Genomic DNA, 15,052 nt, shown 5'->3' with positions numbered 1-15,052 from the left:
AAATAAAAAAAAAGGTAAAAATATTGTAGTATTTTTTAACTTGAATCATTTTTAACACAAATGTGTATAAACATTTTTAAAATTATTTTATTTCATACTTTTCAACTTAATTAAATACTTAAGAATTATACTTCTCTTAAATTTACACTTTACTCCTAAACGATATTTTTAATAAATAAAATGTGATTCAGATAATTTTTTAAAAAGTAACTTTTTTCAACTCATTTTATTTCTTTACTTCATTATTTCAGTTAGTTTTTGTTACATTTTTTAGAGTTTTTACGTTATTTCTTAAAATTTTAAAATGTTACATTTACAGCACTTACAATATTTTTCAGTGTCTAAAAATAATTTAAATTTTTTTTAAAAAATGTATCTGTTAAATGTAAACACTGAGAGCGATGTGAGAATAACTGGAGCTGTTTACAATAATATCTGATTAAAACATGAAAGAAAGAAAGAAAGAATGAAATCATTTCAGTTCAAGAATTACATTTTCTCCAATATTTTATATATTTATAAGATTTTTTATAATCAATATGTTTAAAATTGGAACACAATAATGATGTATAAATCTAAATTGAATTAACTTTTCATTAACAGCTCAGTTCTTATTAATTTAATCAAAAAAGACACAAAACAAATAATTACAAAAAGCTAAAAATGTTTTAATATTGTTTTGTATTCGATTTATTTATTTACCTCCTTTCTTTTTTAATTTCTTTTTTTCATTTTTTAAAATGTATTTCAATGTTAAAATGTTTAAACACATTTTTCATTAACTGTTGTATTGCAGAAGAAGATGAAGGATCATTTCAGTAAAAGAATAAATAAATAAATAAATAAATAAATAAAGCAGAAAGAAGATTTCAGGTGACACCAAACTCCATTTATTCTGATTTTACAAAGACTACAAAATTCTCCAGATGATTTTAAATCGCAGTCTCTTATTATTTACATGATATGTTACTTACAAATGTACAAAATATAAAACATTTACGCACCGAAAACAAACCGTAATAAATGTTACACTCGCACCGAGACGCAACTACACAACAAAATCAAACGAAACAAAAACAAGACAAGAAGAGCATCGACACGTGATCAGTACAATAAAGAGCAACTTTATTATTATTATTATTATCATCATTATTATTATTATTATTATTATTATTATTATTATTATTATTATAGACAAGACTCGACTTTTAACAATTCAGAAACGTTTTGTGGAGCAGAAATAATCAGAATAACTGAATGAGTGAAAATGGGATTAATTTTGATGTAAATTAGAAAATGACCGAGACTTTAACTGGCTCGAGGTCGGAAAGGTCACTAAAGGTCAAAAATCCAATCCAGGTCAATTTTAGCTTTTCTGGCAGCTTAAATTTCTTTTTTATTTTATTTATTTATTTATTTTTTACAGAAATTGCAGTGCATGCAGGGAATTTATTTACTACACAGAGATACTGAGAAGCTGAACATCATGAAGTGAGTTTCAGTGTTAAAGTGCTTTCACGTGGTTTTTAGCCTGACAGCTTTGTGATATTTAACGTTTTTATCGTCTAAAATCTACAAGAATTACTGAATAATCATCACATTCCTGTCATTTCAGTTCCTTAAACTCCTGAAGGTGACTTTATTTAGCAGCTAATATTAAAGTTGAATCACATTTAGATATTCCTCTTTCCTAAAAGAAAATAAAACTTCTTTCTGGGGAAGAATACTTATCATTTTTCTGTAAAACGTTAAATGGTTTCAGTAAAACACTGATTTCTGGCACAACGATTTTCAGTAGAATTTTGAGTAGAAAGTAAACTTTACAAACTTTTTTACAAAATCCAGCCACAAATTAATAAAAAAAAAAGAAAAATATTTAAGCATAAAAATTACAATGAGTGTTTAGGACTATTGGAACAGCTGAAAATAAAAATTTTATCCAGGGCCTCGACTTTTAGCGATTTATATTTTTAGGAACAAATCTGAAAGAAAATATGTAAAAGTTGTGCAAATTTGAATCACATTTAAAAAGAAAAGCTTCATTAGTTTTGTTGTTGCTTTGCTTCATATGAAATTTGGGGATTAAAAAGATTTTATTAAAGACGAATTAAAGAAAGTTAAAAATGTGAAACACGTAAATATTCTTAAATTAAAGCAGGAATGCTTTGTGTCATTTTGCACCTTTGTATTAATTTTTATAAATTTAACACAAAACTATTTAAAGCGATTTCTTTCCTCTGCAGACGTCACAGTAAAATATCCGACTTAAACAACTGGTGAGTTTTTATTCTTACAGAGAATAGATCAGGAAAAAAGAGCGAGTTTGATTGTATCTTTAAAAAAAACTGTGCAGGAAATATTTACAATTTCGCTTCCTAAACTGTAAAAAAAAACATTCTGTGGAGAAAACAACACGATGCACACGCAAACGCAGAAGACCATGAAACGGCTTAGAAAAGCAGTCCGTGTTTCAGGAGAACTGATCCGAATGTTTCAGGGAACAGATATTACAGTTCAGGAATGGCACTGTGGGAAAGGTCAAAGGTCATTAGCACCTGGAGGATTTCGGCACTCTGCACCTTTATAGATTGTTTTTTTGTAAACAAATCCGGGGAAAAGAAAAAAAATAGAAACGTTATCATCCGATTTTACGTCAAATTCCAGCATGCAGCAAATGTTTTACTGCATGAGCCGCTTATTTAACATCTCAACACACACTTTATTATTATTATTATTATTATTATTATTGTTATTATTATTATAAAATTCATTTAGTTTATTTTATCTTGAAAGCACCGCTTACTCAGAGCACCTTTTGCTTTTTTTGAAAAATCTTTTGATTTATTTTCACTTTATTATGAAGATTTGAATGAATTAAACCTCCTGGATGTTAAAATGTTAAACACATGGCAGCATTTCACTTTTTTCCTTAAAAAAAGAAAAAAACTTTAAAACTTTACGCTGTTTTGTTTCAGATTTTTGCGTTCATTTCCAGAACGTTTCTACTAATGACTATAAGTTTCTGATTTTTTTTAAAATGTTTTGCTTCTTTCCTCAGCGTGTAAAAGAAAATATAAAAGAAGGGAAATATCATACGCATTCTTATTATTTTTTTAAACTTTTTTCATCTATAGAATTGATATTTATTTTTATTTTTATTAAAACAGTATTTTCTCAACATGCTGTGAAGTTTAAATTTCCTCTCATGAAAATCTGAAGAACATTTTTTAGAATCTTTTTAACATTTTTTGACGTTTTGAGTAGCTGTAAATATTTTTGTGTAGTTTTAAATAAAATGTAAATATTTTTTAGTAAAATAAGGCAGCGTGCCCGCTGAGCACGTTGCCGTAGCTAAAGCGTCTCCTCGCGGATCTTTCTCTACACTTTTATCACCGTATTAATGATAGTTATGATATTTATGTTTATTTATCATTGATATCTGAGTAGAATTATGGGACATTCTTGTCATTTTTGTAAAATAATGCGGGGTAGTGATAAGTGGTTGTGGGGTTGAGGTAGTGATAATATTATCGTGAATATATTGAATCGTTGATTATTGGCACCTTCTCAGTTCCTTAAAGTGACGTAAAATTGTCGTTTTCTTACATCTGATTCATTAAAGGGTTTTATTTTCAGTTTAGATTTAAGACTTTTGTCATCTTTCATTATAATACATTTAAAAAAAAAAAAGTATTGGCACCTCAAAAACAGGATGTTTTACAGGAGCAGAGATAAGAAGGGGGTTTTGGGCTTGTGGGAATTTTTTTTTAAAAATCAGACATTTCGCATGAACGTACATTTTCTACGTTTACAGTAAGCAGGGTTTGATGTACAGTCTGAACTTCTGAAATAATAAAGCACCGATTTTACACAATTCTGCACCTTAAACTGTAAAGATCATTTTTATTTATAAATCATTTTCATAAACTATAAAGATTTTTTTTTACATTTATAAACCATTCAGATTTATTTTTCCTGATAAAATGAAGCTGTGACCTTATAATTTAAAAAAAAAGGCGTCATGTACAGTGTGTTTTAAACGAAAAGTGCTTTAACGCTGTTTAACGTGACAAGCTTGTGACATATTTATGGTTCTACTCGAAACAACTCTGATAATCATCATAATTCATCCACCGACTGTGGATTTATAGCAACATTAGCCTTTAGCATTAGCATTAATATTAAACTTTACAATTTTTTTTTTTTGCTAGTGAACAATTCCAATATTTTGTTTTCTCTCTCTGTAGAATGAATCTGAAATCTGAAAATGTGCAAGACTTCAAATTTAGAACCTCACACACACACACACACACACACACACACACACACAGACGACAGAAGTAAAAACAGCATGCTAGCAAAGCAACTTGTCTTATTTGTGCTCGTCCTCAGAGTTCAGTTCGTCCCAGCTCAACTGGGATTCCATAAATTCCATATTACATCTGGTTTATTATACACACGCACCGGGTTTTATAACGCTGCGTCCGAAATCGAACACTCACTCGTGAGGTAACAAAAATAAAAATATGCAAACGTGGCATTTATTTGATTTACATCTCCGTCCTCTCTGAAAAAAGACAAGGCTTTTTTCATTTTCTTAAAATTTGCAGAAGTCCACTAGAGCTCAGCACATTTAAGGCAGCAAAGAAGCACCATAATCACTCGTCCCTTCGTTCCCTCGTTCCACTCCGTGTAACAATCATCCAGCACTCCGGCGCTCCTGGTGGATAAAAAGGGAACTGCAGGCAGTCGAATGAAAGTGAAAACACCGCTGTGTGTTACGCTTCAGTTCAGGTGTGAAAGATGATGAACGCATCATTGTTTAGATCGTCGCTAGTGCTGACGAAGTGGATTCACAGTAGCGGAAATGAGACGAGGCCCGCTTGTGCTTGTTGGCGTACAAACGTAAACGGATTTTGGCACCACAGCAGCACCACGGAGTCGAACACGTCGACCGAGAAACAACACTCCGGCTCGTGTAATTAACAACGATAATGCTAACCGAACTTAAAAAAAGAAACAAGAAACAAAACTTCCAGTTGTTTGTTTGTTTGTTTGTTTGTTTGTCAATGAAAACAATTTGGCCGCAAGTGGAATCCGTTTCTAATTGCACATTTCACCAGTGTTTGTGTTTATTCTGCCGACTTCCAATCAGACGAAAGCTAGCTCTTCCTGGTTCCTCATGGGGGGGTGGGGCTTAAAGGGCCGACTCGAGCGAGGAGTCTAGAACGTCGTCATGGTGACTGGCGCTGTCACTGTCACAGCTCTGAGTGGCACTGGAGTAGTTAGCAGCTTCCTGTAGCCTCATTAGCATATTCATCTGAAGGGGGAGGAGTCAAAGACAGAAAGAAAGAGACAAGGCAAGTTACAAAGTGAAACTGATACACAAAAACTACACACTTTCACTACAATAACCGTATTCAGAGTCGGAGACTGAAGTCCAAACGTTGCGTCAGTATTTACGCTGGGAAAGTTCCTGGTATTCAGAGTCGGGTTACGCAGCTGCTTCAGTGGATTTTCTGAGCTCCACATTCAGATTCTTGAAATCACCTGCGTGTAGTTCACACCTCTGAGGTTGGGGCTGAGCATCTAGACCACCGCCATTTTAAAACTATACAAAAATAAAAGACTAATGTGATGATATGTGAGTGAGAAGATGGCGAGGGTTGAGATAAATCTAATAGGAGTCTCGTATATCGCTAATATATCACTGCATGAATACAGCCAGCTGTAATGATCACATTAATCACTGGTTTAACAAAATGAGCCGGCTTCAAATTCAGCGGCTCATAGAATAGCACTATTATTCTGCATTTTATTTTTTATATCGTGCTCTGACGAGACACTGAACCGAGCTGATGAAATCATAATGTGTGTGTGTGTGTGTAGGATGTAAGAGATTTTATCACACTTTCAATTTTTGCTTTGTTGCATTAATAAAATAATGTCAATGTTTTTGTTAATTCCTTAACTCTGTGTGTGTGTGTGTGTGTGTGTGAACTCAACTCTGAATACGGAGCTGTAACTTTAACATTAATATTAGAGGAGCAGTTCGGTTTATGGGGACCTGAACATTTCAAATTGGTGAAATAATCACATATATTTAAATGCATGCACGCGAGAGCACACACACACACACACACACACACACACACATGCAAACACACAAAAAAGACGGATAGAGGACGTGTTTATAAGAGAACTAAAGTGAACACACACCACTGTATACCAATAAACACCACTTTATACCAATAAACACCAACAAACACCACTGTATACGAACAAACACCACTTTACACCAACAAACACCACTGTACACCAATAAACACCACTTTACACCAACAAACACCAACAAACACCACTTTACACCAACAAACACCACTGTACACCAATAAACACCACTTTACACCAACAAACACCAACAAACACCACTTTACACCAATAAACACCACTTTACACCAACAAACACCACTTTACACCAACAAACACCACTGTACACCAACAAACACCACTTTACACCAATAAACACCACTTTACACCAACAAACACCAACAAACACCACTTTACACCAACAAACACCACTTTACACCAACAAACACCAACAAACACCACTTTACACCAATAAACACCACTTTACACCAACAAACACCACTTTACACCAACAAACACCACTGTACACCAACAAACACCACTGTACACCAACAAACACCACTTTACACCAACAAACACCACTTTACACCAACAAACACCACTGTACACCAACAAACACCACTTTACACCAATAAACACCACTTTACACCAACAAACACCAACAAACACCACTTTACACCAACAAACACCACTTTACACCAACAAACACCACTTTACACCAACAAACACCAACAAACACCACTTTACACCAATAAACACCACTTTACACCAACAAACACCACTTTACACCAACAAACACCACTGTACACCAACAAACACCACTTTACACCAACAAACACCACTTTACACCAACAAACACCAACAAACACCACTGTACACCAATAAACACCACTTTACACCAACAAACACCAACAAACACCACTTTACACCAATAAACACCACTGTACACCAATAAACACCACTTTACATCAATAAACACCAACAAACACCACTTTATACCAACAAACACCACTGTACACCAATAAACACCAACAAACACCACTTTATACCAACAAACACCACTTTACACCAACAAACACCACTGTACACCAATAAACACCACTTTACACCAACAAACACCAACAAACACCACTTTACACCAATAAACACCACTTTACACCAACAAACAACACTGTACACCAATAAACACCAACAAACACCACTTTATACCAACAAACACCACTGTACACCAATAAACACCACTTTACATCAATAAACACCAACAAACACCACTTTATACCAACAAACACCACTGTACACCAATAAACACCAACAAACACCACTTTACACCAACAAACACCACTTTACACCAATAAACACCAACAAACACCACTTTATACCAATAAACGCTAATAATCACCACTTTACAGCAACAAAACATCAACAAACGCCACTTTACACCAATAAACACCAATAAACACCACTAAACACTAATAAACACCACTTTACACCAATAAATACCACCACAAACTGCTTCTATTTCATCAGTTACCAAACGACATTCCATCTTTCTTTACTCATATCATTTCAGTACTGTGTGTTCTCAGGTATCACACAGTGGAGGTGTTTGATCGCTGATGAAATATGGCCACATTTAGTGCTGGTGTACTATAAACAAATGACCACACACACACACAAACACACACACACACACTCACACACTCTCACACACACACACACACACTCACACATGTATTTCACTAGACTACTGTGTGCTGATGGAGAACTGATCACAGTGGAAGTTTTTTATCACCTTATAATCTCTGAATGTCTGAGGAGAGACACGAGAAGAGACAGTGAGCTGAGGTCAGTGTTATCGTTATCATTAGTCACTAACGCTTCCTGCTGATTCCACAGCGCTGTGAAAAAGTATTTGCCCCCCCCCCCCCCCCCCCCCCTGCTTAAAGAGAGACACCACAGGTGAGCTGTGTAATTATTCATTAATAAACAATCTTTCAATCTCAATTCATCTCCACAAAGCTGACTGTTAATATTCTTACAGGTATTTCTTTTTTTTTTTTTTACATTGAAAACTTTTCAAAAAATGTCTATTTATTTATGCAAATAAGATTAATTAAATATGCATACATTTGCATACTTAACAAAAGTGAAAATCTAGTCTGTTGATGTTGGTAGAATTAAAATGTTTATTATTTCACTGTGACTCTCGAGAGACTTTTACAGAAAAGTCACTTCAAAAATCATTTTGTAAATCCTACAGTAATCACCATTTTGGGAAATTCGTCTCTAATATTCTTCTAATTACAGAAAGCAATGAACGTGTAAAATTGAATGAATGCAGCTCATCTACAAGCTGAGAGTTCTGGTTCTGATCCGTATATTAGAATGACACACTGACATAAATATCAGGGAACAAGTTTTTCACAGATATACTGTATGATGTCATGTTATCTTGAAGTGGGCGGAGCTTAATCCTTCATCAAGATAATGCACTGGTCGTGATTGGACAAAAACGAAAACAGCTAAATAAACAAGTTCCTGTTGAGTTTTGATATTTTATTACTACACTTTAAGAGAAGATTTCACTTTATTTTGAATCTAGTTTTCCTCTGGCTAATGCTGCTAACGTAATAAAATCAGCCACCAGTTTTTAAAAAGTCAGAAAACTACATATAAAAATCGAATGTTTATCAAGCCACATATTTAAAATTTTTTAAAAAGAGTTTTGAGGTGAGTGTGCTACAGTTTTCACACTGTAGCTATTAGCTTCATTAATCTCGTAGCTTTGTTGCAAAACAAAAGAAATAAATTTCACACAATATACATGCACATACAATTTACGGCTGAACCATTTCATCCATTTTAAGGGGGCAAATACTTTTTCACACATGTAATCTGTTGTTAGATAACGCTTTAAAAATGAAATTGTTAATAAAAATGTTTTAGAAGAGTACTCAGGTTCTCGTTGTGTATATTATAGTTTATCTAAAGAGTCAGTAACATCATAAAGAAGTCAGGAAGGGGGCAAATACTTTTTAACATCACGCTCTGTGTTATATGTTAAAGTGTGTGCTGCTGTTTTTAGCCAATCAGATCACACGATACTGAAGCGCTCTGATCTGAGAGAGGACTGATGGAGTGCTAATGTTGTTCAGTCTCAGTGGCGCCACTGTGTGGATAAAACAGAGAAGTGCACACACACACACACACACACACACACACACACACATACACACACATACACACACACACACACACACACACACACACACAGAATAAAGTACCAGTGGGTCTCCGTCGCTGTCGCTCTGCGCCGTGTGTTTGTGCGATTGTTTCGGTGAAGCTCCGTCTTTAAACGAGCTGAACGCATCGTAGCCCACATCCTCCGGCCGCAGTGGCAGCAGTGATTGGCTGTCACGCTGCAGGGGGGCGGAGCTCCATGGGGAGCTGTCAATCACCCACTTGGAGGGATCCTCCCACACAGCTCTCTTACCATAGAGCTACAGGGAGAAAGAAACAACAGCAAGACGTTACACATATGCACATGTGTGTGTGTGTGTATGTGTGTGAGTGTGTGTGTGTGTGTGTGTGTGAGTGTGTGTGAGAGAGTGTGTGTGTGTGTGTGTACCTGTAGCCCCTCTCTCACTGCCTCGAGTAAGTAGGGCACAAGTGAGAAATTCCACAGATCCGTGAACCACACACGAGAACCATCGACCTCCATCGGACACGACAGGAACAATCGGGGACCTGACACACACACACACACACACACACACACACACACACACACACACACACATACGCACACACACACACACACACATACAAACGTGCACACACACACACACACAGGACTATTATTTGGCCACTTAAAAATCTCTTGCTAATACAAATGACAAAATGACACCATATATGTGTGTGTGTGTGTGCGCGTGTGTGTGTTTGCGCATTACCGATGGTGACATCAGACGAGCTGTGAGCCTCCAGGAAGGTGTTGATGTGTTGCCATGTTTTGGGGATCCAGTCGATGATCTTGATGAGTTCGTTACTGCGTGTGTTTTTGTCGATCTCCACCTCGATCAGCTTCCTGCGCAGAAACCGACCCAGAAAACCCCGAACCGGTTCCGTGTGATTCGCACACAACACCCACCTGAAATTCATGTTATACCGTCACACACTGATACACACACTGCTACACACACTGCACTGGACTCCACCTCATTTACTACAGATGTTCTGAGAGCTTCACTGACGCTGCACAGACAAATACTATCGAAAAAAGACAAAAAGTAAACAAAACTAAATTTATATAAAAATTAAAAAGGGTCAGAATAAAAAAATCTTATTAATAAATAAATAAATAAATAAATAAATTCCAGTTTACTTGAGCAATATTGGGTAATAAATACATATATTGAAAATACGAACCTGATTCTGTCAAATCTAGCTTTAAAATTTAAATTATTCTGTAAATCTCTTCAGTGAACATGTTTTGTTTTGGGGTTTTTTTTAAATCTAACAAATAATGTACAATAACTTCACACCCAGCAAACCGTCCAACCCAAAACCTTTAACATACCATATACACACACACACATACACACACACACACACACACACACATACACATATATACAGATCTTATACAGAATGTAGAGCTCATTGTACCTGAAGTTATGGTGCAGCTCCAGATTTGGGGAACAGGAGACACCCTGGTTCATTGTCCCAATCACATACGGGCTGCACACACACACACACACACACACACACACACACACAGTTAAAGAAACATCAATGCCTTTTATAATAGTCAATATCAGTAGTAAGTATCTACAGTGTATTAATTACTAGCACTCTACAGTATTTATGTATTGCAAGCCGCACTTCTAGCATTCACAAAACATTTTGTGTGCTTCGTTAATAAACGTAGCCAGGACCCGCCTACTTCCTGCAGATGACCAATCACAGATCAGCTCGTTCACTCATCACTTTATACAAAAAAAACATTCTTTAAGAACTTTGGAACTTCTTTTCAAATTCCCAAAAGATCACTGTGTCACAAACGTTCAAAAGTTTTGCGTCTTCCTGTTAAAACTCATTCAACAAAGTGGAGAGCCAATCAGATCGCAGCCTTCAACGTTCTGAAGCTAGCGGCCAGGAAAGCTACAGGAGGAAGGCGGAGCTTCTGAAGCTGACACTCACGTGTTCTTTATTGCTTTGTGATTAAATCAGTGCACAAATTACACACAAGCTTTACAAGCTTTTCTGATTACTTTTCTTTGTTTTTTTCTCTTTTAAACACTTAACACTTTTAAACACTTTCAACATGGAATAATAATAATAATCATTTGGAAATTGTTTTCAGAATGTAGTTTATATTACTTACATCTACATAGTAGAAATTTACTGCTGAATAAAATCTGATGCAGTTTATAATAAAGATACAATGCCTTGTATATCATTTTACTATATTCACAATGTTCCTGAACAGAAATTTCTATTTTTTGGACAATGTTCTTTCAGCGTCAATGTTTAGAAATTTCTATTTCTATTTTTATATTTTTATAGTTATATGTATAGAAATGTCTATTCTTTATAATTTCAGTGTACTTACTGCTTTTTACAGTTTCAGCGTATAGACATTTCTATTTTTAGAATTTTTATTGATCTAGGGTTTTCTTTATAGCTTCAGTGTACAGAAATTGTCATTTTTTTTAGAGTGTCAGTGTTTAGAAACTTCCATTTTTTTGTGTGTTTAGTGTGTTTACCATTTGTGGTATTTGCAGTTGAGGAAGCCGTTGAAGATGTCGCTCAGGTTGCCGATGTGGTGCAGGTTATCGATCAGAACCACCAGGGGGAGCTGATGCTCTCGCTCTCCTTCATCACAGTTACAGCGTTCAGCAAGAGCCGAGAGGTAGTCACACAGATCCTGTACACACACACACACACACACACACACATGCACACATTTACACATGATACATTTTGAGTCTTATTAATACAGACACAGCTTTATCATTTCTTTAAATCTCTTTAAAACTTTATTACAGTATTAATAAGCAGCCTATAAGCCGTGTACTAACCATTTATAAAGCAAGTTTATTTATTAAATATATATAATTATTTATAGCTCCTGGGAGTATTAATTATTTAAAAGAATGACTTTAGCTTTATCTAGCTTTTATTATGGAATGGCCTTATTGTTCCTAGCACGCTACTTTTACATTAGTTCTATATTAGTTACATTTTTATACTTTATTATTTTTCCCCACACAGTTTCATTGCTATAAAACATTTTTGTTATACTCTGTTAGTAATTACTTTTTTCTATTATTTGTCTACTTTATTTTTTCGTTACATTTTGTTTCTCTCTCTTTCTATTTTTGCTTAGGTATTAGGAGTAGAAATGTCACATGTTGGTTCCACCTTGCTGGATTTCTGGTCCACGTTGAAGCAGGCGAGGCTGCACTCGTTCACTTCCCGGCCGCTCTTGTTGATGATGTAATGCGCCAGTTTGTTGGCGAGGTAGGACTTCCCCGTGCCGCTCGGGCCGGACAGGATGATCCTGCGATGCTCCATCAGCAGATTCAGGTAACGCTGGATTATGGGTTTGGGGATTAACGTATCGAACACCAGGTCGTCTATACTGTTCTCCCTCACACCTACACACAAAAACATCATTTATTCATCTGGAGAATGATTTACACTCTCATCCACAGCAAATATTTTACACAGTCAGGTCTGAAAACACTCCGGCCTTACTGCTAATATTTTGAAATTGTATTTTAATGTTAACTATTGAATGTGGAACTTTGCTAATATGTTTAATTAACATTCGACCCTCACTTCCTACTGACATCATGGCTATAAATATCATTTTAGGTTTTAATACAAACAACTAAACACTTGAATTGGATTCTGCCACACTGGTTCTGAGTACTCTGAGTTCTATGTAGTATTAGTATTATAGACACTACAGTATTAGTACTATATACATACTACAGTATTAATAATATATACGTACTACAGTATTAGTACTATATACATACTACAGTATTAACACTATATACATACTACAGTATTAATAATATATACATACTACAGTATTAACACTATATACATACTACAGTATTAATAATATATACATACTACAGTATTAACACTATATACATACTACAATAGTGTTGAGTGATTATTCCAAATACTAAGTACTAAATAAGTACTGTTTAAAGTATTTTTTAAATCTTTTATGCGCCTCTTATGAACCAAGTACTGAATATGTGCTGAATTCTTATGTAGTATTAATACTGCTTCATAAATACTAATACACTACTACTACAGTACTGACTTTTACGTATAAACTGTCAATGGGACATACTCAGTGAGTTATAAGCAGTGAGCTCTTATGTACTATAAAGACGATATAAGGCTATGTACTGTTATGTACTAAAAGGTACTAAAAGTACCGACTGGCATTACTGCTCAATGTACAATTATCTAAGTACTTACTTTACCTTGAATAAGTATCAGTTAAGTAGTAAGTACAGAGTTCTTATACAGCATCAGTACTAAAACAGCAACACTTAGTACTTCTTTGGTACTAATACAATGTTAGAAATCTGTACCACTTTTAGGAGTACCAAGTGAAAGCTTTCACAGAGTATAAATGCTATTTAATGTCAGAAATGAAAGGCAGAATTTAACATTTTAACATTTTAGTACGAATAAGGTTGTTATGTTTGACTTCTTCACCTGTACGTCATGTTAAATAAAAGCGTCTCGGTAAAGACAAAGCCTCTCACCTTTGAGTGTAATGTGGATAATGTTGTTTTCTCCCACCAGGTATCCACAGGGCAGAAGTTCAGGAAGTTCAGCAACGTGAGAGCGCTCCACTTCCCCCATCCTGTAGCTCACTATACTGTCCGAATTCAGGCCCAGACTCGTTAAAGGATCCACACGGAACACGTACTCCTGACACACACACACCACCGAAAGGCATATCGCTAACATCAAAACCTGCATAATCATTTCAGTTTAAAAAAATCTGCTTTTATAAGCACGCATGTGCACGTGAACCTGTGCTCATTAACAAGTTCTGGTATTACTATGCAGCATTATATTGTACTATATGCAGTATTAATCCAGATAATTACTCAGTAATATAAATACTACGTCCTGAACACAGAGTTTAAAACGTAGTTATTATACAATATACGTACAATATACATGTGTATTATACAAACTAAATACTGAATAAACACAAGCTAATGTGATATTATAACTAAATACTGATCCTCACTTTTCATACTTATACCACTGTCCAGTACTTAATGTGCTGAGTACTGATAGGTAGATAGATAGATAGATAGATAGATCACTTTATTCATCCCAGAGGAAAATTCACACAATACAGTAGCACAGAGAGTTAGAAGTATACTAAAAGTAATTTATTATTATAAATGAAATAAAAAAAAAGAATAAATATATAAAAAAGAATTCAGTGTAAGAGTGCGATGTGGTAGTGCAGCGATGTAAACACCAGAGAAATAGATATCAATAGTAGTAGTTATAGATATCGATAGCTGTAGATATAGATGTAGTACTGAATAAGTAATTATTGAGTTAATTATAGTATAAATGTTAAGTGCTTATTGATTATCGAGTACTGAGTTCTACATAGTATTAATACTATATATACATACTACACCTGTATTGAGTGAATAGTCTAAATATGAAGTACTTTAAATGTAGTATCAGTAGTAAGTACTGAGTGAGTTTAAGTACTGAGTTTAAGTATGTTTCATGAATAAGTGCTTAATAAGTATTGATACTTATGAGTATTTTGAATGCTTTTCCTACTTTCCAGTACTTAATGCTCTGTACATCAGGCGTACTTAGTCAT

The 15,052-nt window shown here is 34.8% G+C and overlaps 1 protein-coding gene across 16 annotated transcripts in view; it reads right to left on the bottom strand.

Moving 5' to 3' along the window:
• Nucleotides 1-867: 867 nt before the first annotated feature.
• Nucleotides 868-15,052, bottom strand: part of nav3 (neuron navigator 3) — a 184,678-nt gene continuing 170,493 nt past the window's right edge. For all 16 annotated transcript variants that reach the window (XM_053241589.1, XM_053241582.1, XM_053241585.1 and 13 more), the window contains 8 exons: nt 13,953-14,121; nt 12,577-12,812; nt 11,919-12,079; nt 10,819-10,890; nt 10,104-10,300; nt 9,779-9,897; nt 9,435-9,650; nt 868-5,320 (listed from right to left, as the gene is read on the bottom strand). In XM_053241589.1, the coding sequence (XP_053097564.1) occupies nt 5,198-5,320; nt 9,435-9,650; nt 9,779-9,897; nt 10,104-10,300; nt 10,819-10,890; nt 11,919-12,079; nt 12,577-12,812; nt 13,953-14,121 (1,293 nt within the window). In that variant the 3' untranslated portion in view covers nt 868-5,197. The remainder of the gene's footprint in view (nt 5,321-9,434; nt 9,651-9,778; nt 9,898-10,103; nt 10,301-10,818; nt 10,891-11,918; nt 12,080-12,576; nt 12,813-13,952; nt 14,122-15,052) is intronic.

The sequence above is a fragment of the Pangasianodon hypophthalmus genome, chromosome 18 (assembly GCF_027358585.1).
Source record: "Pangasianodon hypophthalmus isolate fPanHyp1 chromosome 18, fPanHyp1.pri, whole genome shotgun sequence".
NCBI lineage: Eukaryota > Metazoa > Chordata > Actinopteri > Siluriformes > Pangasiidae > Pangasianodon > Pangasianodon hypophthalmus.
Note: the sequence above shows the minus strand (reverse complement) of the source record. Positions and strands in the feature narration are given on the sequence as shown.